Below are 26,474 nucleotides of genomic sequence, written 5' to 3'. Positions count from 1 at the left end.
CACAGAAAACCTGCTTAGTGCTGGACCAGTGTTGCAGCACATCCTCAGGTCAGGAACCTGCTTGTGGGTCATTCCACAAAATCTCCTCTTCTCATAGGCTGTCTGTGCACATTACCAGCTTAAATGCAGCTAGGTCATTTCCCCCCCTTAGTTTGGATCGAAACTAGTTTTGGGGAAAATGCATCAAAACACAGTATTCCATAAGAAACAACAGGATAGATATAAGATAGATATGGATTGTGGCTAATGTTGTGTATAAACTGCTTCCAAAACCGGTGGTGGGAGCACACTGGGTGCAGAGCAAACGGGAGTGCGTACACAACCTGAAACTAGAAATAGTTTTTTTAAAAGTAAGCTGAAGGTGGGATGACAGAGGCATCATTTGCCAACGGTGTAGACAGCAACAGATTTTGCATTATTTGAAAAATACAAGAACCTGCAAAACTTGTTTAGAATCATAGAGTTGGAAGGGGCCTTGTAGGCCATCGAGTCCAACCCCCTGCTCACAGCAGGAAATCCACAGCTAGAGCATCTCCCGCAGATAGCTGTCCAGCCTCTGCTTGAAGACATCCAGCGAAGAGGATCCCACCACCTCCCTAGGCAGTCGGTTTGCTCAGGTGCAATAGTAAATCTGAGTCCACACTGCTAGAAGCAATCTCTCTTTCATAGCATTTCAGTTCTCTGGAGGAAAAAACACAATGTAATGCTTCTTGACTTAGTCAACATCTGGAGAGTGCCAGGTTGGGAGAAGCCTTCTCTAAATCCTTGCAGTTTCATCTTTCTGCCATTGCCTGAGCAGAACAGGTTAACTCTCTCCAGTGTGCAAATTTGGACCAATGTTCAGTGCAGGCTGTGCAAGCTCCTATATTAGTGAACTTGATTGGATTCAGTTGACTCATTCTTCCAACTCAGTGGTTTTGTGATTTGGTAATCAAACTCAGTAATCATTTAAACTTGGCTCAGTTGTGACCTGAGTCTCTAGTACAAGGGTGGCTAAACTATGGCCCTCCAGATGTTGAACTCCAACTCCTATCAGCCCTAGCCAGGATGGCCAGTAGTCAGGGATGATGGGAGCTGTTGTCCAGCAACATTTGAAGGACACAGGTTAGCGACCCTTATTCTAGAGGTATGCTTCTTTGTGAAGAACCAATTTTCCCACATCCACCATCCTCTGAGAAATCACTTGAAAAGGGCCTAACACCTTCAGCATTCTACCATAGTTGCCCTGCACCTCTGGGGTGAAGGGAAAGTGTTGCTAGGCAGTTGGCAGGTGTTGCTGGGTTTGTGCATGCTCTGAGAGCAGTTGTGACAAGTACCTTGGCTGACGTATGTCTCAGCAGTATGGAAGCGTGTTCAAGCCTAGCAACGGATTCTTTTCAGTTCACCTTGTGTGTCCCAGTACAGCTATATCTATGGGCAGTGGTTGATCTTTTTATTTGGCATTAGTCACTGTTTGCTGTAGGAAAGACAGTCAGCATTTTATTCTGTTTTCATTGTCTTTTGGCGTTTAGACTATATGAAAATGCATTTTGAACAGTGGAAGACATAATTGTACTGTTGCCTAATGTCTGGAAGCAGCCAATAAGACTTTTAAGGGAGGCACCACTTCTGTAGTGTATACCAGCAGTTTCAACCTGTTTTTGGTTAAAGAACCCCTCTACCATGTTATATCCTGCAGAATCCCAACCCCAATTTTTGCCCCTCAAGGTAGAAAAAAGCAAAGCAAAAACTGGTAATAAATACTCTATTGAAAAGTATAAGAGGAAAGTTAAGGGCTTGATGTGGGAGGTTGTAAAATTTAGTGGAACCTTCCAGGGGATGCTCACAAACTTTGGTTGAAAAACACTGGTGTGCACAGACACTTTTGCTTCTGATCTAACTGTTGGGAGTAAACACTTGTAACAAATAACCTGAACCAGTGGAGGCAATAGACAGAAAGGCAACTTATTCCTCCCTCACTGATTCCTTCTTTAGTTACTTGTTGATATGTAGATTGTTTTTCTCAGGCCTTCCTTCCTTCCTTCCTCCTCCTCCTTAGTGCTAACCTCATACATGGCCACATGTATTTCCCAAGAGTAATAAACCTTAGGTTTCTTTATTCTTTCAACCACGAGTCTTACCAGCTTATTCATTTCTGCCGTCTGCTGTTATGTGTACTAAACTCCAGTACAAACAGATGTTGCAGGTTTAAACTACAAAGAAAACGTTAAATCTGTTTCATTCAGTCAAGATGAAAGTGAGATGAATTAGACCCTACGAGCAGGAATCCGTCTTTTTCAAACTGCCTTCAAGTCTTTGGGAAAAAATACTGTCTATTTCTAGCAAACTCTATTCTGATACATACATTTATATACAGTTTTGGGCACAGTGATTTTCAGAAAGATATTCCAGATGAAATGTTTGCAGAATTGTCATAGTTTATTTATATACTGCATTTTCCACAGATCTATGCTCAAAGTGGTTTACAAAAATACATTTAAATACAATAATACATCCATAGCCACTGACTTGGATGTCTCCCAAAAGGATTATCACTAGTCAAATTCCTGGGGAATAGATCTATCAATGGGAATTAGCTATGACAGCTATATGAAAATTCATTTCAGGTGGCTGAAGAGCTTTTTGTTGAAGTGCAGTGTATTTTACAAGTTGAACCTATGCAGTCAGAAGTAAGCATCACTGCCTGCTTGTGACTGTTTGCAGTTATGCTGATCCTAATCAATTAAGTCTTATGCTATATTCCACCTCTCTGTCTCTGTCTCTCTCTCTCTCTGTGCCCAGCTGCCTGCATTTTTAGGCTGTCCTTGAGGTTAGGGCTATGGAGGTTGTCATGATAAGCTGCTGCACTTAAAAATGTACCACTGCATCAGTACATCTGGCTGGCTAATGTTGGAAGATTCTTAGGCTAGAGGGACCTTGGTATGAGATCCTGTAGGGAGAGCTACAAGAATGATTAGGTAAAGGTAAAGGTGTCCCCGCACTTGTAGTGCGAGTAGTTTCCGACTCTTAGGGTGACGTCTTGCAACGTTTACTAGGCAGACTGTATATATGGGGTGGATTTGCCAGTTCCTTCCCCGGCCTTTCTTTACCCCCCAGCATATGCCGGGTACTCATTTTACCGACCACGAATAGATGGAAGACTGAGTGGACCAATCCAACTTAAAGCATGCCTAACAGGTGGCTATCCAACTGCCTCTTGAATGTTTCCAGCTCACTGTTCGGTATTATAAAAATACCAGAGAGAAATAGGAACTAATTTGGTTGCTCCTATTTCTTAGCAGAGATATAAAAACACAAGCAGCAGAGTGAGAATGTAACCAGCCCCACCTTTCTCTATATAAATAACAACAGACACAATCTTCTTAGGTAAAAGATAAAAGCATTTACTCACAACCTCTTCATATGTTAGAAACATAGGCTGTAGCTTAGATGAAAGAAAATAGAAGGTATTCAGTCTATCTCTAGTCTTTGGTATTGATGCTCTCTACCATGCGGCCTCTCTCAATGGTGGATTGATCAGCAATGGAGAATATTCAAAGAATCCCCAGGACAAAGGAAAGAGGAAACCAGGTAACTAACCCCACCCACTAGGAAGTTACATCATGGTAAAACAGGTACACGGGATATTCCTCAAATATCCCTTAAAGTGAACATGCAACATTTGCCTATTCCAGCACTCACCACCTCCCTAGATAATTGATTCCATTGTCATTCTGCTCTAACCGGAAGTTTTTCCTGATGTTCAGTCAAAATCCGGCTTCCTGTAACTTGAGCCCATTATTCCCTGTCCTGCACTCTGGGACGATTGAGAAGAGATCCTGGCCCTCCTCCTCTGTGTGACAACCTTTCAAGTACTTGAAGAATGCTATCATATCTCCCCTCAGTCTTCTCAAGGCTAAACATGCTCAGTTATTTCAGTCTCTCCTCATAGGGCTTTGTTTCCAGTCCCTTGATCATCCTTGTTGCCCTCCTTTGAACCTGTTTCAGTTTGTCTGCATCCTTCTTGAAGTGTGGTGTCCAGAACTGGACGCAGTACTCAAGATGAGACCTAACCAGTGGTGAATAGAGAGGAACTAGGATTTCACATGATTTGGAAACTATACTTCTGTTAATGCAGCCTAAAATAGCATTTGCCTTTTTTGCAGCTTCATTGTACTGTTGGCTTATATTTAGCTTATCATCAACAATTCCAAGATCCTCTCGTATGTAGTATTGCTGAGCCAAGTATCCCCCATCTTATAACTATGCATTTGGTTTCTTTTTCGTAAGTGTAAAACTTTGCACTTATCCCTGTTCAATTTCATTTCATTGTTTGTATCATCTGCAAATTTGATAAGTATTCCCTGCACTTCCTTATCCACGTCATTAATAAAAATGTTGAAGAGGACTGAGCCTGTAGTTCCCCGCTTGTTACCTTCCCCCAGTTTGAGAAGGAACCATTAATAAGCACTCTTTGAGTACGGTTCTGTAGCCAACTGTGGATCCACCTGATAGTTCATCCAGCTCACATTTAGCTAACTTGCTAATCAGAATATCATGGGGCTCTTTTTCACAAAGCTTTGCTGAAGTTGAGATATATTATGTCCACAGCATTCCCACAGTCAACCAGGGAGGTTACTCAATTAAAAAAAAATGAGATAAGATGAATCTGGCAGGATTTGTTCTTGATAAATCCATGTTGGCTTCTAGTAATCACTGCAATGTTTTCACGTTGCTTACAGACTGACCGCTTTATAATCTGTTCCAGAATTTTCCTACAGATTGATGTCAGGCTGACTGGTCTGTAGTTTCCAGATACTGGAGATCTGCTGTTGACTCTGTCATGACTGGGAAATACATTGAGAAGGGTGGGATGAACTAATTATTAATGGGACAAGGTGTAAATACCCCACAAACAAATTTATTTATTTATTTTATTTATTTATTATTTGATTTATATCCCGCCCTTCCTCCCAGCAGGAGCCCAGGGCAGCAAACAAAAGCACTAAAAACACTTTAAAACATCATAAAAAACAGACTTTAAATACATTAAAAAAATCTTTAAAAACATTTTTAAAAAAAGCTTTCAAGACATCTTTTTAAAAAAAGATTAGGATGAAATCAGGATGAATGCAGGATTAATGCTCATTGTCACAAATAGCTACCTTGTAAACAAATTGGAACGAATGCTCAATAAGGATGAGCCATAGTTTAACCACTGTGTAAGCTTTGTGTAAGCAAATTGGGATGAATGCTGAATAAACATGTTGCCTTAACCACAGGGAGGCAGATTTAAACACTGGGAGGAGCATGCAAAATATAAAAGCAGTTCTGCAATGGATCAAGCTATCTACATAAGTGTTGCATGTAATATTCCTTCTGTCCTTGTTACTTTTGGGGATCGAGATGGATAGGCATCTCTGAGAATGCTCAGTTTTATCCAGAACCCTGGGGGTACCTCAATGAGATCAGTCAATCAATTTCCATGAAAGCCCACTGCTGCTCTCTAACAAAGTAGTATTGAGTGTGTGTCAAGGGTGCACACTCACTTTGCACAGAAGTTGTATAGACCTTGCAAGCACACCATATCAACTGAATATGACCTAGCCTTGACCAGGCTTCTTTGCATCTACTGTGGTTCTATGGGCAGACAAGCTAGTGGGGAATGATTTCCTTGAAGGCAGATATTAATTGTTAGGGTGAAGAAGTGCTGGTTAGATGGCTGTGTGATACCTTGCACGGTAGCTTGGTTGTACCTCAGTTTAAAAAGCTCATACAACTCAAGTTTGGAACATAAGGAGAACATAAGGAGAGCCAGCTGGATCAGGCCAATGGCCTATCTAGTCCGGCATCTTGTTCTCACAGTGGCCAACCAGTTGCCCATGGGAAGCCCGCAAGCAGAACCTGAGTGCAAGAGCATTCTCTCCTCCTGCGGTTTCTAGCAACTGGTATTCAGAAGCATGGAGGCAGAGCACAGCCATCATGGCTAGTAGCCATTGATAACCTTATCCATGAATTTTGTCTAATCCTCTTTTAAATCCATCCATGCTGGTGGACATCACTGCCTCTCGTGGGAGCCAAATCTATAATTTATTATGCACTGTGTGAATAAATACTTTCTTTTGTCTGTTGGGAGAATCTTCCAACATCCAGCTTCATTGGATGAGAATTCTACTGTTTTGAGAGAGGGAGAAAAACTTTTCTCTGCTACTTTCTCCATGCTATGTATAATTTTGCTGTTGTTGTTACGTGCTTTCAAGTCCATTATGACTTATGGTGACCCTATGAATCAGCGACCTCCAAGAGCATTTCTTGTAAACCACCCTGTTCAGATCTTGTAAGTTCAGGTCTGTGGCTTCCTTTATGGATCAATCCATTTCTTGTTTGACCTTCCTCTTTTTTTGCTCCCCTCTGTTTTCCCCAGCATTCTTGTCTTTTCTAGTGAATCAGGTCTTTTCATTATGTGTCCAAAGTATGATAACCTCAATTTCATCACTTTAACTTCTAATGATAGTTCTAGTTTAATTTGTTCTAACACCCAATTATTTGTCTTTTTCACAGTCCATGGTATCTGCAAAGCTCTCCTCCAACACCACATTTCAAATGAGCTGATTTTTAAAATATCCACTTTTTTCACTGTTCAACTTAACATCCATACATAGAGATCGGGAATACCATGGTCTGAATGATCCTGACTTTAGTGTTCAGTGATACATCTTTGCATTTGAGGACCTTTTCTAGTTCTCTCATAGCTGCCCTCCCCAGTCCTAGCCTTCTTCTGATTTCTTGACTATTGTCTCCAGTTTAGTTAATCACTGGGCCAAGGTATTGAAATCCTTGACAAGTTCAGTGTCCTCCTGTATAATTGTGTATATAAGTATATAATTTTACACACTTCTATCATGTTACCTTCAGGCTTTATTAGTAGTTTTACAAACCCAGAGTAATACCATTAATTACCCAGTTTGGTTAATTAATGCGTACTGCAGTTTGTGCCATTACCAGTTTGTGCCAGTAGCTGCTCACACAGAACCTGTCTGCAACTAGGGCACTTTTGTAAATTTGCTTAATATTATATGACTTTCAAGAGGGAGAAAAAGAAGCCACAGCTCTCACGTTTAAACATGATACAACTCATGTTTTAAGTTTTTGACAGGTATTGCTTTTAAATAAGAAATTGGCGGTAGTAATGTTGGATTTTGTTTCAAAACTCTAAAATAAACCACCAAACTGGACTTAGTAGCACTTGACAAGAGAACCTGAGAATGAACCTAATTCCCACCTAATTTGTCAAATTGACCAACTGTCTCTTTCACAGTGTCTGACCACATGCCTCCAGGAGGCTCACAAGGAGGGCACAGTGGAGAAAGTCATCCTCAGGTGTGTCCGTTCCCCAGCACCTTGAAGCAGCAGATTTCTTGCCTCTGGATATAGTTTCCATTTTTAGCTATCTTGGCAAAAACAACTGACTGAGCTATTCTTCATTGTGTGAGGGGCAAAGACCACTAACAATTGGAAATCTTCCTGAGTTTCTGTGATTTCAGCAGAAATAGCCCACATGGTTTTGAACTTATGTTTGCATCAGGGTTGGCTCCAACCTGGCTCAGGTTTGGGCATTTGCTTGGGCTCCAAGATCAACAGAAGGTTCACTGCCCTAACAGTGTTACCATTTTCAGTTTGTACAGAGTATCCAAAAAGATCAGTTGTAACCTAAGAGAAATCTCCCTTTTTGTGTCCTGCCTTTTCCAGGTTAGGGGGAGCTCCTGAGGGTTTCATGCCCAAGGGCCCCCAGAGTCCTGAGACCTGTTCTGCTTTGCATCATTAAAGAGTTATTTTTGAAAAAAAACTGCAATTCTCAGGATGCTGATTTTTTTGGTGCCAAACACCAGTTTCTACACTTGCAAGGTGAAGTCACAAGATATTTGCAATGCTTTTCATTTCGAGAGAAGGCTGAATGAACTGACCTTTGCGCTCTCTCTCCCCCCTCCCCCAGCAAATAAAACCTTATAGGCATACGCTAAATGGTTAAGGAGTTGTCCAAGGTTCTAAAAATACAGTCACCAGGAATTATCCTCCATAACGTTCCCCCTAAAAGTGTGTGTTGGTGTCCCTGAGGAGCATCCTCCTCCCGTTATCTACTTGTGTCTTGTCTATAAACCAGACCCATTTTAGATTTATTTCTGCCATTCTGAATTCTCACTAGCCATTTGTCATTGCCATGCACCCGCTCCACCTTTTTCCCTTTAATTTTGTTTTTAGCGGCGTTGTGTTTTATGACATTATTAAGATTTAAAATAGGGAAAAGACCTCAGGTTATGGACTGTATTACGAGAGCTATAAAACTGACCTTAGAGGATTACAAATGAGGTGGTGAGGACTCTCTTCCTGACAGCTTGCTTACTGTTTTCAGATTTACTGTCAGCCCAGTATGGTTAGGGGGTTATAATTCCTACAATTGGTTTGTTGTTCAGTGGGAATGCGTTTTGTTTAAAGTTAGTTGTATCTAGAGAGTAGGAGAGGAGTGAGTTCTCCACCATATTGAAGAGCGTGGAAGAAAAAGAAACCAATTGAGCAAAAGGTGTAGTCTTTGTAACAGTGTGGTTTGCTTTCCTGAGTATTTGCATAGCTCCTTTGTGTTGGGTTCTTCATTTCTAAAAAGAGAGGGGTTAGGGATTACCCATGAATTCACATCTAACCCCATCTCCCCAGCACAGTCTTCAACGGTGAAGAAAAGACATGTGCTCAGTCATGCTCGTCAGTATTATTTCGTATATTTCAGGACTTCGCTCCTGGTGTGGAACAGCCTTCCAGGGCTAAGCTTAATGATAGTATCACACAAGTGGCAACTGTTAGAAAATTGTGTAGTGTACAATTCTCCTGTCAGGTGTTACAGTAAGCCAGCCGTGCCCTCTTGCATGATACTCCATTCCATTCCTCCTCCCACCTAGTTTTCCATCCTCTCCCAACAGCCAGTCAGCATTCCCTGCCCACTGAACACGCCCTGTCCTTGTTGATCTGTTTTAGGGATTCTCTCCCTTGGGTTTTTCCCCCCTCTAAAGATTTGTCTGTAATTCTGCAAAACCTAGAGTTCACCCAGGCCTGTTGATACCACTCTCTTGTGTGTATGGTGCCCTTTTGGCTACATAAGGATCCACATTCATTTCTGAATTTCTGAAATAGAGAGAATTACCATTAATGGGTGTGCAAAATGAGGTGCTGACTGTTATCATTGCTTTTTTCTTTGACATCTCTCTTGAACATTAAGATATTGCACTGAATCGTGGTGTGTGCATTCATCACACAGTTCTGCATTTAAAGTTTTAAAAATAGCCTAATCTGTGTGCCTGTTTTTAAGGGAGTGGCAGGAAAAATATATTCATTGTAGGCACTCGTAAACTCCATCTTGCAGAGATGACAGGATTGCCCAGCTGGAAAGTCAGGCAGAAAAGAACCTAATCAAACAGCATGCACTAAAATAAAATTTTGTGGGCAAGGTGTGGAGGGGATAACAACAGATAGTTCACTTACTATATAGTGGTGCCTCTTCAACCTTGTGATTTACCTGTCTGTCAGGCTGGGGCAATGGGAGACGAAACACCCAAACACATTCAGATAACTGGATTGTTGGATAAAAGGGAATGGTGTTTTACATAGGCTTATACTTTGGGAAGGCAAATAAAAGTGCAGAATGAATAGGCTTGGTATCCTATTGCATGTTGTTTGTGTTGGGATGAGAAATAGATCTCTGTGTTTACATTTTTTGCTATAGTGGTCAAAGCAGCCCTGCTTGGAAGTGGGGGTACTTGAAAAATATTAATGTAAAGTGATTTCTGGAATTGTCCCAGAGTGTGACTTCTGAGTTCTGACCTTCTTTTATTTCAAAGAGATTTAGACATCTGTCAAGGATCTCTTGCTATCCATCATCCATATTCTCTTTCTCCCTCCCCTGCCCCTCACATTGCTGCTTGTTCTGACAGCTGCTCCTGGAAGATCTTCCTTTTATATTTTAAAGCCCAGGCCACTTAAGGTCTTGTTACAGCATAGACATCTGTCTTCTTGAGTTGAGGGTAAAAAAAAAGAGAAACTTGCCAAAAGCACCTTGGCTGCCCAGGGTTTCTGCTCTAGAGAAGGCAGTGAAGTAGTGATAAAGAGTGTGACTCTTAAGTGAGTATGGGCAAAGTGATTTGCCCTAACCAGTAAGTAACCACAGTTGCCACCTAATAGGGGTGGGTGAATGACAATTTTAGTTTCCCTCCATTTCTCATTTTTTCAGTCTTAAGTTCAGTTGTCCACGTATTCACATAATAAGTGTGTGATTTTTTTAAAGTCCTCATGAAAATTCATCAGCATTTTAATATGAATTTCTCCTAATAGACATATTTTTGTATGCAATTTCCCCTAATACATTTTTGAATGTCATTTTCAGTAGTATATGCATTTTTATGCCTATTTTACAGTTCTCCTCCTCCTCAAACCATTGGAAAGACCCAAATTGTAGGCAAAACTTTTCCAATAAGTTGTTCCATAGGAAAGTTTGTCAGAGTGTGTCTTGTTTTCCTTCAGAGTATTAGGTGAAGCGTGTACAAGGCTGTTTATGTAGCTCCAGCATGGCTGCTACCATGTTAATGATCAGACCTAGAGTTCTCTTTATTAATTCTACTAATTTGTTTGGAGAGAAAGAGAAATTGCAGTGGCTAGCTATTCTAGGAGGGACAAACGGGCACCAGAGAGATTAAGTGAATGAGATGAGCGCATCCACGATAGATAATGGTTATTTAAAACTCTGTAATTGGAGCTGTGATAGTGGGCCAAGCTAATTTGAATGGCTGTGTATCCTTTTATTTAGAGAGCAGTTGCCTTTAGAAAGTATTTTGTCCAGATAACTTTCCAATTTTAATTTCTGCCAATATTAAAAATAACCTGGTCACCTGTGGGGAAACAGTTAATGAAATATATGCACCGGAAACTCAGTGGCACACCATAGCACATCTGGGTCAGAGGTCATCTGAGATCTTGGCAAGGTGCGAAAGATTGCTCATGTGCCTTGGATCTCAAAGCCCACTTAAAAACTTAACCTTTTCAGTGCAGTTTCAACCAATGTTGTATCTTGTTCCGTATTATTATTTTTTGCACAAATTTCACTCATGCTATAAAGTCTTGTAGAACTTATTCATGTTGTTGTTTGCTTTAAACTCTAGTGCCATCCCATCTCAGAGATCTCTGGAACATCACTGCCATGTCCTTTCCACATGATTTCCTGCTATGCACCTGCTTTCTGCTTGTGGCACCCCATGGTGTGGATGTTACAGGACATTCTGTGAGAAGGTCGTGGTGGGTAAACGGTCCTATTTTGGGGCAGTCTGCATGTTCCAGGGGTGTGAGGTTCAGGTGGCGTTGTAGTGCTAATGAAGTATCCATTCCTTGATCGCAGCCAGTATTCTAGAGTACCCTGAGAGTCAAACAAGACATGATGGGGGCAGCCATAGGCCTGCCTGAATGTAAACTGGGAGGTGAAGTCATTTTAACATCAAAAGGAGGTGGGAGAGGAGGAGGGCTGAATCCTCCCCTCCTTTACTTCCCTGGTACTGGAAGTGAGCTGGGCTAGGAGAAAAATGCCTGAAATGACTGAGTATAGGGAGGAGGAACACTATAGCTTCCCTCACCCATGTGCCCCCTTTGATATAAAGCAGCCCCCACTCCACCCTGCTTTATACATGAGAAGGGCAGACATTAGGGCAACAATACATGGAAGCCTCTGACACATCTAGATGCCAGATTGTTCATGCAAGTAGTTGGCTTGCGTGTGCATTTTTTGCATGCAGGTTGACTGCTAGCATATTATTATGACCGTTAGATTTCCGCTCTATGAGGATTTAATGTATTTCTGTGACAGAGATTGGGAACACGTGGCTCTCCAGTGTTGTTGGACTCCAACTCCCATCAGCTCCTGTATACTACAGCCAGCATGGATTTTTCACATTCCACCATGTTAAATTGAAAATACTACCCATGCCATTCTGCTGCTTCCCATAAGCTCATTTCAAAACAAAATCTTACAAAACTTATAGTCCTGAACTCAGAAACGCTTGCTTAACAACCCTCTTAAGTTCTCATGGCTATACACAAAACACTCAGAGAGAATTCGGAGTTCAAAGTAAAACGCGGAAAAACATCCAGACCCCTGTTGGACTTTTTTCTGTGAGTTCTCATAATCTGTTGAAATTCATTAAAATCAGCCATGTTCACAGAGTACCTGTAATCCTATTACTTACCTTGCCCCATACTCTGACCTTTTTCTTCTGCAGTTTAAAAGCTAAAAAAAAAATGCCTGGCTGATTTTTAATTAATTTAAGAAACATTGGAGTCTATGATAGCACAGGCATGCTCAGTAAGAATCAACTGTCAGTGTTCTAAAAGCCAGACTAACAGCTGTTTGGCTTGGCTAATCGGGGCCACACCCACACCAGACATTTATTCCATTTTAAACAGTCATGGCTTCCCCCAAAGAATCCTGGGAAGTGTAGTTTGTGAACGGTACTGAGAGTTGTTAGGAGACTCCTATTTCCCTGACAGGGCTCTCCAGTGGTCAGAGTGGTTTAACAGTCAGCCCCTCTTCCCAGAGAATTCTGGGGATTGTAGCTGTGCGAGGGGAATAGGGCGTCTCCTAACAACTCTGAGCACCCTTCACAAGCTACACTTCCCAGAATTTTGTGGGGGAAACCATGACTGTTTAAAGTGAAATAAATGTTTGGCATGGTTGTGGCCAGGAATGGCTTTGGTTTAAATTAGGGTGGGAGACTACATGTGTCTGCTGTAGAATAAAAAGGTGGAGAAAACCCTGAAAAGCAATGATACTATTCACAATGTTTTTCTTTTGGAAAGGAAAGTGGCTTTCCCTCTGCCGAGGGCTCACCTGCCCAATCCCCTTCCCCCCCCCTTCCTCCCCACCCCTATTCCTCCTCTCCCTTCCCCCTCCTCTGAGGCACATGTTACCAAATTCTTCCAAGCTACACAGGAAGTGAATTAGACTGTGAAAACCCAACCCAAACTGTGTTTGCATTTTTACATATTTGTAGGGCAGTACAATATCTCAGAAAGAAAGTCAGATCTCCTGTTCCCCTGGTGCATTCACTATAGCTGCTCAATTTCCCTGCTTTTTAAAGTTTGATAGAAATATCTGTTGACTATAGGTATGTTCTTAAACCGCAAAGGTTTTTTTGCCTATTAGTGAATAGTGTGAATTCAACAAACGTGGTGTAGTCAAGGAGCTGGAATTAGTTATGGTTCCCTGTCAAGTGTGGGGATGGGTCAGAGTTCTATCCCCTCAGGTATGTTGGGCTAGAACCACAGTTTCTACTGTGAATGGGAGCATTTACGGAGCAGGCCATGGACCCACTGCTATGCGCAAGCTCCAGGCTCACTTTGGAAACAAAGGCAGGGAGTGGGGGGAGGGGGAAAGGTATATTTGCTTCTTCCTCCTTGATATGAATGTATAGGGCATGTGAGTGGAAGGTCTCATGCAACCCTTCATTTTGCATCCCAAAGAGCTATGCTGCAGCAAAGGAGCATTGTGTTGATCTTCTTGCTGAATCAGGGACTTTCTCTCATGAAATGCAGACCTTCTACAATGAGGTATGGGAGATGGCCTAAAGCAGTCCCGTGAGCTTGCTACATCCTTGACTTTTTTCCTAAAGGTCTCCAGTTCAGTAATCTGATGATGTTCTTTAAACCTTACTGCATTAGTAACTTTCCATCATGTGATGTAGAACAGACTCTGCATCCCATGAGAGGTCTCCAGTGTAGCAAGAGGTTGATAAAAATGCTGCAGTCATGCTGGATTTGGGGGATTCGAGCCTGTGCAACAAGGGTGGGCGGGGTGTGTGTGATTTTTTTGGAATAGCCTTGGAATAGCCAAAGTGCTGCTCTAGATGTTAGACTATAATTCCCATCAGCTTCAGCCAACATGGCTGATGGTCAGGAATGATGGTTGTCGTAATTCAGCAATATCTGGAATGGAAAGCATCATGTTGGCTACCACTGACTCACCATTTAAAGGAGTGCCTGCCTCTCCATGATCATAATGTTAAGACTGGAGGCCCATCTCCAGTGTCTCTGTATTTAGAGGTGCGGTATGTGGCAACCAGGGAAAGAACATTTTCAGTCGTGGCATCCTATCTGTGGAAACTCCTTCCTGGGGAGGCTTACCTGGCACCTATCTTGATGTTCTTTGCATTTCGAGCAAAGACCTTTTTCTTTTCCGAAGCTTTTAATTTGTGATAGTGCTTTTTTTTAATGCTACTGCTCTGTTTTTATCTTTTGTATTGCTTGATGTTGTTTTTCATTATGATGTTATGATTTTGTTTGTACTGTTGTATTTTATTGTTAACGTCCTGCTAGGACTACTGTAGTGTGTTATACCGTGTGGCTGCCTACGAAATTGGTTTGGAAGCTACTCTCGTGCACAATAGAGCTTTTAACTGGACAGTTCATTTAGATTATATTTTTCCAGTTATAAAAGTGCTTCACTGATTGCCTGTTTGTTTTGGAGCCCTATTCAAAATGCTGGTGCTTAGCTTTAAATCCCTAAATGGCTTGGGACCCAGGTACCTGAAGGAATACCTGTGTGTCTTCCTTGAGGTGAAGCTGGTAGCAATTAGAGAGGGCATTTTTTCCAGTCCCACGTGGAATGGCCTCACCACTTAGCACCATTATTGCTTTTTTCCCTTTCTTAGGTTGACTGCTCTTTTTACCTGATAGTCTCACCTTTTGTTTGTAGTTTTATGTATATGTACTGTATTTGTGTGGGTTGTTTTAAAATCTTGTAAATCATCTTGGAATCAATCTGTTGCTAATATTTTATTATGATTTTACGTACACTGCCTTGGGTGTTGGAAATCTGAGGTATAAATGCCCCAAATAAAGCAAAATGAAAACAAATTATACCAGACCTTTTTTCATGTATGCCTGCAGTGGATTGTGGGACCCATTCCAGCTTCCACAATTCACGCCAGAGTCTGGCAGAGTGCAATGATTTAATTCCACTTTCCGACAAAATTTCACTGAGCCAAACTGGCCATTTCTGCCCAGTTGAATGTCTGTTCAGCACCAATCCTGGGCTTGCCGCCATATGATGTATGGAACAGCCTTTAGTTTGAAGCAGATTCATGGACAACACCAGTATTTTTATTATGTTTTGTTTATTATGTTTGTTCATCACTTCTTCAAAGGGACTTACAGGATATTTAAAAATACAAAATAATTTATCAAAGTTTTAAAGTTCAAAATACCATAGAATAAGCAGGAAATAAAACATAAGAATAGTAAAAGTGTTCATCCATGAACAAGAATTAAAAGGGTGAACTATATGAGCATTCTTGCCTTCTGTATTCAGTCAAGATCCATTGATGGTTACTGTGGCACAATAACAATAATACTTAGCATTTATATCGTACATTTAAAGGATATAAAAGCCCTTTGCATAATTGCAGTACTCCTTACAACACTCCTGTAAGGTAGGCCACTTTCATCTTCATCCTGCACATGGGAAGGAGCAGAGGTGTAATTAGAACCAGTTCTCAGGTCCTATTTGTAACCTTATGCTGCACTAGCTCTCAGTATGAAACCTCCTGTGTTTGCAAATGAGTGAAATCCAGGGTGTTTCAATCTCATCCCTTTGTTGATTATCTTTCAATTATTAACGTCATTGTTTCTCTAGGTAAGTGTGAACTTTGCTCACCTAGAGATAACCACCTTGCAATTGTTTTGTGTTATCACATACCATGAAATGAAAAAGAAGTGAGTGGAGAGAACCCCCAGTTCTCTCTTCCTGCATCAAAAAATCTCTGAATCACCCCTTGAACATATCAATACACCTAAAGCTGGTCTGTTTCAAACTCACTAACCTTGGGAATATCACTGTGTAAATTTGGGCTTTAGATAGCATTTGGAGATGGCAAGGAACAGATCATTGCAGAGTTAGATGCCAATGTCTCCAGTGCTCTGTCCTCCAAAGAAAAATGGATATGTAAAGGTTGCTTAAAGTTCCACCGTGTAGCAAAGAGGGCGTGTGACAGAGTGGTGAAATAAAGATGTAATTCTTGCAGTTATATCTAGCAGTGATTTCAGCTGAATTAAGCTGCCATGTAGGCTAAAGCAAAGGCAGTTTACTCCATCTAGAGGTGGCTTCTTTGTAGTGCTAGTGGTTTTGTAACTTGATGACCAGCACAAAAGGGGCTCAGTATAGAAGGGAACTAAAGCTATAATTATGGCTTTTGTCCCCCAAATTCATTGGGTGTGTTTAATCAGGCAGATGCTATTTTTCTTCTTCTCCCCCTCTCCCAATAGGGATGAAGCGGCCCCTGAGCCCATCTCACTCCCCTGGGAGCAGCATCTGTGAGAACCTCACAGAGAGCCCTGGTATAGGATGCCCACCAGAGCAGCGCACAAAAAGAGAAAAAAAGCACTCATCATTCACACTCTGTGAGGTGTGCAATATCCAGCTCAATTCAGCAGTCCAAGCCCAGATCCACTACAATGGCAAGTCTCACCAGAAGCGCCTCAAGCAGCTCAACAAAGGCAAAGTCCTGCCAAGCCAAGGTAAGGTCCAAGTCTACCCATGTGTCCTCCAGGAAGTTTGATGGAGAGCTTGAACTGTGATGCGTCCTTAAAAACATCACCACAACCACAGTATTTTTCTTAATCCAACCCCTCAACAAACTCAAAGGGGCAACCTGCATGATTATAGGGTTTCCCACCACCATCAGGCAGTAATCATCACCTCAGCTGTCCAAATGTTTCTTACTTTCTTACACCGTTCTGCCTTGATGCCCCTTATGTCTGGAATTCCCTCCCAGAATACCTGTGTGGTGTTTCCTTCAGCTCTCAAAACTCACATTTTCTGTGAAGCCTTTGGCTTAATTCACTATGTTCTCATCCTCTGCTTGAAGCTAAGGGTGCTTCTGAATTGTCGCTGTTCTGGGGTGGAATTCAATCGCATATCGACAAATTCATTTTGCATAGTTGTAGTTGATAGGGAGATCTTCCACAACAAATCCACTTCCCCAAAAGATCAGGCTCTTTGTGATAGGGAAGGTGAAGAGAAAATGCACTGGGAAATGTGGGATAATGCTCACGTTGATGTAACGTCATCTAACCTCCCCATAGATTGGAATGAATGCCCATTAAATAGCTAACATCATCTAATCTCCCTGCAAACAAATCAGGATGAATGCTCAAGAAAGAGGTCCTTCCCTCCTTCCTCTGTTGCTTCCCTGTGTAAAATTTTAGATTGTTTGCTCCTTTGGGCAGGAACCTTGTCTTGTGTTGTTAAATCTGTAGTGGATTAATCAGTGATGACGACGACAATGATGATGACAACTTTAAGATTATGGTCTTTCTTTCTGACAAATAGTTTTTATTATCTCACACTTCTCACTAACTTTGAAATCTCAAGAGGGCATCTATTTTGAGATACTGGTAATAATGACTTTTATTTAAATATGACAGATAAATTGGTTAATGAGCTGATGACTAGTCAACTAAAATGTTTAATGGTTTTGAATACCCTAAATATGGGATAGTTGATCATCAGATTTAAAGAAATAAGTATAACATGGGTGTTCTAAGAGGTGCTGCTAAGGTCTTCTGCAAACAGTAATAACCATGGGGCTTCCACATCCCTCTTCCATGCAGATTTTCTCCTCCCTTTCCTTTTTTGTTGCAATCCATGGTTAGGGTTGAATCTTCATATTTATTTTTGGTAACTATGGTTTAGTTCAAATTACAGTTTGCAAAGCCACTCCTAACCATGACTGCAAACAATGGTTTAGTAATAATGCCAACTATGATTGGCTTGGGAAAATGAAAGGGAAGTAGCGGGCGGGGAGGACAGGACTCCTAAACAAGAGTAGGGAGTGGGGGAGAGTGTGCTAGCCTGTGGGCTGCTCCTGAGCTAATCATAGTTAGAAGGTCGGGCAGCATTGTGTCTGCCTTGAGTCTAAGAACGATTTTTCATCTGTGAAAGTAATAATGCCATGTAGAAAGCAAAAGAGGATTATTTCAAAATCAAATGTATATTCTAGCCTATGTAGGTTTTACATTCAAATTGTACACATGGGAAACGCAAAAGCTGACTTAAGCATTGCTTGTGATAATGGAGTGCTGAGTTTTTGTTTCTCTCCATCACATACAATCTATGGTTCACTTTAGTCATAGACATTCTTAGGCTGCAATCAATCCTATACCCACTTTATCTGGGTGTAAGCCCCATTGGACTGAATACTGAGTCGACATGTATGGGATTGTGAATTAAGTGTATATTGTGTTCCTTCTAAAGGAGCATGTGGTTGTCTGTCTGATGCCAGTTCAAGACAAAATCACAGTGATAAACAGAGAGGTAAGCAGGGGCAAAAAATAATGCTGTTGTGATCAATGCTGTGTCACCTCTGTTTTCTGGTTTATGACATTGGTTAAAAATGCCACCATCGGCCTCGTTACTAGTAATCTTTGCCAACTTCTTCGAGCATGAATTTAGAATGGCAAAGCTGAGCTTGGGGGTAGCGTGCTAGCTTGTTTTTGCTTGGCTGGCATCTTTTTCCAACGGGTGACAAAGCAGCTCATAAAAATGCTATGCATTTTGCTGTGTGAATTGGAGGGAATGAATATGATTTGCTGTTTATTCACTTCAGTATCTTGTAAGCAAAAACTGTCACCAGCCTGCATTCTGCCTGGGGTGGGGGGAATTTAGTAAGTGGGTCAGTGGTGCTTCTCCTGAATAGATTCCAGTTAGAGCTTGTAGCACTGCTGTTGCAATGGACTCAGTACCATCCTGCTGTCAGTCCCATCTCATTCACTGCCATACATGTGCACCGTTTAATTTTTGTACGGTTATGTATCTCCTGCCTGCTTTCCCCTTCCTTAAATAAGCCTTTTTTCTTTTTAAAAAAACAATTTCACACTTATTTAAGTGTATACATTCACCAAATACAAAACTATGATTCAAAATATCTTAATATTTACTCTAAATTATCAACACTTACCCTTCTTCTTACATTTCCATACAGGGTCAACATCATCTTGGGCATCTGCTGAGGCCCACATACTTGCAGGGGGACTCCTGTTTAAATCCTGCCCTCAGCCTCTCCAAGCTGTCTTGTTTTTGCTCCTTGTGTGCTGTCACTTTCTGTTCAACTGCCCTCTCTGTGCATGGGAGAAGCAACAAGAGTGGGTAGACAGAGCAGCCATCCTTCATGTTCCTTACACTCTCCCCTGGACAGTTTTGCAGATTGCACGCCAAGGGAGAGGATAGGTGAATGGGCACTGGGGATATCAGTGAAGAGATGAGGGACACTCAAGGAGGGGTCCCACTGAGGGCACCTTTCCCAAGAGCCCTCCAAAACCTGGAGTTTGCACGTTTACATTAATAAATAAATAACCTCTGCATCAGTTTAGCTCACAGTAAACACTTGACTTATTCCTTAATCGTTTGTTCATTTAATCCAATTAATTACTCCTAGAACTGAATCTTTTTAGTATAAACAAAATATGCCCAAACAATGCATTTTAACACCTTTTCCTCCTCCTTTTCCCTATTCTCCATCCAATATTTTAGTAATGAAATCTACTAAAATAATGGATGGAGAATAAGGAAGAGTCCACCCCTTAAGTTGTCAACCCATCACTTTTGATACATCTACTTTCCCCCCAATATTGAGCTCAATAAACCTCAGTTTCTTAATCATCATTATTATTTCAGGGATTCCAATCAGAAACGAGGGTCTTTGGGCCGGGCTTGATTGGACCTATCTGCTCTTTGTCTAATAGTTCCTCAGTTTCTGTACTGACAGCCTCTGACAGGATGTCCCTGTTCCTGGACTGCAGAATAACATGGGAATTGGGTGCAGTAAACAAGCTGCACTGGTGGAAGCATGCTTTGCATTTCCGCACAGTTTTCCAGTGTCTGTGTGGAGTCTGGTGGGGATAGCAGAGCAATACACAGCACAGCTAGACTCGGCTCACCAGCATCTCTCCTCCTTTAACCATGTTGACAGGGCTGCAATTAAGGGGACCACAGGAGCTCTATTTTAGGATATCTGAAGCTGGTTAAAGGGACTGTTGTGGAACCTGTGGATCGTGTATTGGTCACTTCCTCCCCCCCCCCCGTTCCAACTCAGGATTCAGGAGGGGGTGAGAGAAGGAATATTGTCCTGATTCCCTCTGAACACTCTGATTCAGACCAGGAGTGGGAGGCATTTCAGGATGAGGACTTGGAATGGGAGGAAGGGTGTGTGTGAAACAATGAAAAAGAAACCTCTTTATAAAGCCACCCCCCACCCCTATATGTGCCCAGAACTGCTAACAAGGTGGGAGACCCAGGGGCTGCTCCTTCCCTGCCCATAGAGGACGAGAAGGGCTCAGGGGTGTGTGACCTGTTCTGGTACGGGAGGAGGATTCAGAGGGGGGAGGTGAGCCCAGTGCTGTCTCCCAGGGAGAGGTGGCACATCAAGAGAAAAGAGAAGATCTGACCCCTAGGCAGAGCACCTGCTTGCAGATGTGGGATTCTCACATGGACTCTTGCAAGTAGCTGGGCATTCTCCCCCTCTGCTTAAAAGCTTGGCAGGGAGGCGAGGAAAGTTGTTAGAACAACTTCACAGCTGCCATGCAGTCTTGGAGCTCTTGCTGCTAATTTTGGGCTCCTGAATCTTAGTCCTTGCTCTTCTTTGCCTCCTTCGAGCACCTGGACAAGATTCTGGGCTTTCTAGCTGCTGAGTTTGTACTGTTAGACTGCTATAATAAAAGTTCACATCTTTACTTGTAAGTAAGTGCATCTGTTGTTCATTTTGGGTGGGAGCCAGGACAAGCATGTTCTTTATAAGGATACTTTTCATGTATATATAGTGCTGAAAGAACAGGCAGTTGCACACATAATGTGGCAACAGAAATTTAGATTTTATTTGAAGGGGAAGAAGGGCTCCCATTTTTTGCAAATGAGAGACATGGTACTTGGAGTTGCTTCTATTCTAGAGGTGCTTCCACAGTAGCTGTATAGTTTGGAATTACCACCTTCCTTACACTTTAGAGAGAATTCACATGACATTGTTGGAAACCCGTTGAATTCCAGGTTTTCCTTCTGCCTTTTGTAAGACCTGATTTGTAGAGATTAAAAAATAACAAATAAAATATAGTTGTAGCACCAGTCTGTTTAAGTATAGATTAGATAAGACTATTAAATTGGTTCAGGATTATTGTGCCTTTAATTAGAAGATTCCTTCTCTGGAAATAATTTTTTGTGCTTCTAATTGCTTCCAGTTTAGCATAACCAAGCTTAACTAATTACTGTTTACCATGTAATTAGTCAGTTCCTGTTCCCTGTAGGGAATAGACTTTAATTAATAGACTAGTAAAACGGTGGCACTATGGGTTGGGGTTCCCGACTTCAGATAATTTATCAGTTGCCTGCTTTGGATGGGGTCATATTCCCTCTGAAACAGCAGGTTCGTAGTCTAGTGGTGCTCCTGGATCTATCTTTGTCCCTAGAGGCCCAGGTGCCCTCAGTGGCTAGGAGTGCCTTTTACCAGCTTCAGCTGGTAAGACATCTGTGGCCATTTCTGGACCGGAATAGCCTGACCACTGTTGTCCATGCACTGGTAACCTCCAGGCTGGATTACTGTAATGCGCTCTACTTGGAGCTGCCCTTGAGGTTGATTCGGAAGCTGAAGCTCGTGCAAAATGCGGTGATGTGACTGCTCCCTGAGGAAGAGTATTGCCAGCATATCACCCCGCTGCTGAAAGAATTGCATTGGCTGCTCATTAGCTACTGGGCCAAGTTCAAGTTTCTGGTTTTGGTTTATAAAGCCCTATACAGCTTGGGACCAGGATACCTGATTGTCTTACCCCTTATATATGCAGTCGATCACTGTGCTCTGCAGGTGAGGGCCTCCTGCAGATTCCATCTTACCAGAAGATCTGTTCCACACAACATAGGGAGTGGACCTTTAGCGTAGTGGCACTTACCCGTTGGAATTCCCTCCCCTTAAATATTAGATAAGCACCATCTCTGTTGTCTTTTCGGTGCCTACTGAAGACCTTCCTCTTTCAACAAGCCTTTTAAGTAGAAATCTTATCTCAGTCTGTGCGTGTGGTGGACTTACTTTTCAAGATGTTTTTAAAGCTTTTTTTTAAATATGTTTTTAAATACATTTTGTTTTAAAGATGTTTTTAAAGATGTTTTGTTTTAATATTATAAAGATGTTTTGTTTTAATAAGTTTTAAAATATGTTTAAGATTTTGGACTGTTTGTAGTGTTTTGTTTGCTGCTCTGGGCTCGTTCTGGGAGGAAGAGCGGGATATAAATTTAATAAATAAACAAACAATAACTTCCTAATTTCCCCCCATTTATTTTCTTTTGTATTGGGATAATTTGCTATATAAAAAAGAAGAAGCTAGTAGCAAAAGCCTCTCTGCTCTCAGGGAAGAGGAACTGGGTAATTACAGGGCAGTTAAAGGGAATTCATCAGTAATACCAGGCTGCACTGATCAGAAAACCATAGAAGCAGACGTCACTGGGAGAACGTTTCTAATAAAAGTTGCTGGATCCTTTTGCTGAACCTGTTTACATTCTATTAGGATCTGTGGAGATTGGAATTGCTAGATAATATAACCATTCCTTCTATTTCTGATGTTTAGGCATGAGTGCCAATGCTTATGCAGCCCAAACAGCACCAACTATGGACGAGAGAGGAGGAATCAGGCAGCTTGAGGAACCTCTAGGTTTGCAGAAGTACAATTAAGAAAAACTGGTGGGGAGGAAAACATACCCCCTCCTCCCCAAAAAAGTATGAGCAAACTCCGTGGTCATGGAATGCTGACTGACTGTTTTTGGGGGGATGGGGAATGAGAAGCTAAGCAGGAGGGAGAATGGATTGTAGTATCATGGGGGAGTGACTGGAACAGTGAACAGGAGCACTCCACACTGTGGAGACATAGTGTTGTGGGTCCAATTTTAAGCTGTACATTTGTGAAAAAGCTGTGCCTCAGCAACCCTAAAGAGCCCTAGTGTGGAAGCAGCCTTGGTCACACTGAAGTGTCACAAACAAAAAGAGAAGTGTGAAGTGGATTTTGTATTATATAGAACCGCCTTTCCCAACCAGTGTGCCTCCAGCTGTTGTTGGACCACAACTCCCATCCGCCTCAGCCAGCATTGCCAATGGTCAGGAAAGATGGGAATTGTGGTCCAACAACATCTGGAGGCACACTGGTTGGGAAAGGCTGATATAGAAGGTTGAGCCAAAAGTTCTCGATGGAATTTCAATGGTGAAGAAATGTGTGTGTGAAAAGGAGACAATTTCAGGGAGAGTAGAACAAAACTCACTGCTGCTGCCTGGAACTCATCTTGGTGGCAGTAAGATTCCTCAAAATGTGGTACCATCCTGAAAATCCCTCAAACTCCCACCACCACATTTTTCCTGCAAATTGGTGTGTGAAATGGGTGGGGCATTTGTGAGCCAGCCCTGTTATAGATTATTCATAAATGGCCTTTCTAACAGGCTTGTTGATTTAGGTGTTGCTGAGATGCAAGGTGTAAGAATTTAATCTGGTGTTTATGATTTTCCATACTTCTCTATTGCATCTCAGCCCACCCCCCACAATCCATGGCCCCGAAAAGTCAGCAAACATCCACAACTGCCACAGCTTGAGTTCCCCAAGCAGGCTTGCCTTGGGCCCTGTCTGTTTGCATCTGATCAAATCCACAGTGTAACATTTTGGGGCAGGAAAGGTGTCCTCCTTAGGGCTCGTGTAGGCTGCAGCCTATTGCAGTGATGCTTTGCAAGGTTTGAACAACCTTTTCTGTATTTGACCATCTGCTTTTAAAAAAATTGTTCCTGAATTTATCAGCCTGTTATATATGCAGTAGTGGGTTACCCTACGTTACTTTTCCCCACCTCTTCCAGGCTGGAACAAGATGCTATGGAAATCATGAGTTCACCACTGAAAGCAGCAGCCCTGCATCTCCTCCTCCTCCTCCTGACCTGTGAACTCAAACGAAGTCTACTGAAACAAAATGTGACTTCATTGCACTGCAAGTTTCCTTACCCCCTCAGCACGTTTTCACTGCTGCTTGTGAGAGCAGGGAATGTCAAGTGTTTAGATTATTTTATTTTTATTATTATTTGATTTATATCCCACCCTTCCTCCCAGCAGGAGCCCATGGTGGCAGAGTAGTAAATGCTGCTGGGGGATGGGAAGAGGAGTCATGGGCTTGACGCTCTTGGACAGTCACATGATCTCTCTGTAGTGGCTACTTTCAACTCAAACTAGTAGGCCCAAACCAGGCATTATTACAGGGAAATGTGGCTTCTACCAAGCTACTTCTCTCACCTACATCACCCATTAGCATCTATTAAAAGACAATATCTAATGTGATATCATCATGCTCAGAACTTTCCCTGTCCTTGCTCTGCTTCATTGGCTGGTGCTGGCAAGGGTCAGGAGAACTCTGAGTGAGATGATGTCATGTTGCACATCATCTTTTGCTGGATGTTACAGTGCTGGGGAGATGAGAGTCGACAGGAGTTCTCTGTCCCTGGTTATGTTCACTTTTGCCTAAGCATAGTTAGGCTTGCAGCTTACTTGAATCGTTTTTGTCCTTCCAAAGGCTAAATGCTGTATTTCCACTTGCTTCAACATCCTTCCATATTCTTTTCCCCTTTTTATTCATATTTTTTCATTCAAAGATCGTATCCTTTCTGCATTGCCCATAACCCACAACAGAACTCAGGAAAGTATTTAAAGTTGCCAAATAATTTCACTTGTTTTTACTTCAAAGCAGGAAAATAATTCACTAGTATGCTTTGCTCTGCTTAGCCCTCTCTTCCCTCCCCCCATCCCCTCTGCACCAATATAAAAGCAGGAAATTATCAGCACCTGATTTTGGAAATTATTTGCTGATTTCCTGCTCTTATTTTTGTGCAGAGGGGAGGGGGCTAAGCAATTTCATTTTGCATTGTGGCAGAGGGAGAGTTTTTGGCAGAAACAGCAAAGGGTACAGCTGGCCTGTAAGAGAGGCTGGGAGGGCTCATTTGCCTGCGACGGCTGAGCACAACCGTGATTATAATGCCAGCTGACAGGCTTCATTAGATAAAGGGATTTTTTTAAAAAAAGTGCAGAAAAGGACTACAGTTTGTGTGAGTGGAGGGATGGAATGAAGTTGGCCAAATGAAAAACTGTGGAAGTCTTTGGTGAAAGGGACCAGGAGTGACCTCTTCTTCCTAAGGTGGATTGTCATGGTTCCAGAGGACATGATAGCTTCAAGAGAGGGTTGAATGTTGAGAGTTGCTTGGATGGTTACAAAAATCAGTGTCAATCTTGAAAAATGGCATTCCACCTCATATTGAGCCAGGGTTACTGCCCTAGGCAAAAATTAATGACTCACCATCAATCAGGGTTTTCCTGATTGCAGTTCCTTTCCTCTGGTCCTTAGGTGGATGGAATGAAGGGAAAAGGTTATAGCTGGGTAAGTTGTGGTTGGGATACCATGGCCCAGACCCTTATTTCCCAACATTTGAGAGCAGGTGGAGTTGTTCTCCCAACCCATAAGAATTTTCTAGACTGCCCTTGATGCTCTTTCTGATGCCCCTAGCTATCAAGGGGTTGGTTGGTTTGGGCCAGCCCTGGTTGGGCTAGTAACAACAGTATTATATGAACGTCAAACAATGAATAACTTGAAGAATTAAAATCTCTGATGTAGAGGTGCATCTTAGTGCTGCAGAACTAAAGGAATATGGTGCCTCTGCTAAAACAAGCAGCCTTCAAGCCATGGTCCCTCCTCACACTTCTTAATGTGTAGTACAACTTCAGCTCATGTTTTCTCATCAGTGGCTGCTGCTAGTGGGGCAGAGAAATACATAGTATAATGATAAAGGGTACAGGATGAGTGGAGGATGGGGGGAGGGCTGGATAAGAAACCTGTCTTGGGACTGAGCTGCTAGAATCCCAACACATTCTGGGGATTACTTTCTGCTCATTCCCAGTCATCAGCTTGGAGATACCAACTGCCTTGATTTCACAACCTTTTTTGGGAGCTTGATTCTTAGACCATTTCAGCCATCATAACTAATCAGGTATTGCAGATAATATTTGGCTGCATTTGGTGTAATCAGAAAGTTTGAAATCAGAAAGTTTGAAATTGAAGCAGAATTGGGGCTATAACAAATGTTTGCCTTTGAACCTCCCTCCAAATCCCCCAGTTCTGTTTTTTTGTAACTGTTTACAGTTGTTTGAGCCATTACTTCAGGGTCATTCTCTCACCCCCACTTTATTTCATCTCCCCTTGAGTGATCTTAGCCAATCAGAAATCTTGTAGGCAATATGATGACATCGCAGCATGCAGTAGCCGCTTAGATTGGCTACATGATGATGTCACTGATGGCGAACAAAGTAGCAATGCCCTCATTTGGGGGTGGGGAGGAGGGAGCGTGATCCTATTGCCAAAAAAACAG

The 26,474-nt window shown here is 42.1% G+C and overlaps 1 protein-coding gene across 8 annotated transcripts in view; it reads left to right on the top strand.

The window, feature by feature from the left end:
- The window catches only part of ZNF385C (zinc finger protein 385C), a 199,248-nt gene that overhangs the window by 58,687 nt on the left and 114,087 nt on the right, over positions 1–26,474 (top strand). For all 8 annotated transcript variants that reach the window (XM_061590907.1, XM_061590904.1, XM_061590905.1 and 5 more), the window contains exon 2: positions 16,324–16,575. In XM_061590907.1, coding sequence (XP_061446891.1) covers positions 16,324–16,575 — 252 coding nt within the window. The remainder of the gene's footprint in view (positions 1–16,323; positions 16,576–26,474) is intronic.

This window comes from Rhineura floridana, chromosome 11 (genome assembly GCF_030035675.1).
Source record: "Rhineura floridana isolate rRhiFlo1 chromosome 11, rRhiFlo1.hap2, whole genome shotgun sequence".
NCBI lineage: Eukaryota > Metazoa > Chordata > Lepidosauria > Squamata > Rhineuridae > Rhineura > Rhineura floridana.
This window is presented reverse-complemented; position numbering and strand designations above follow the sequence as displayed.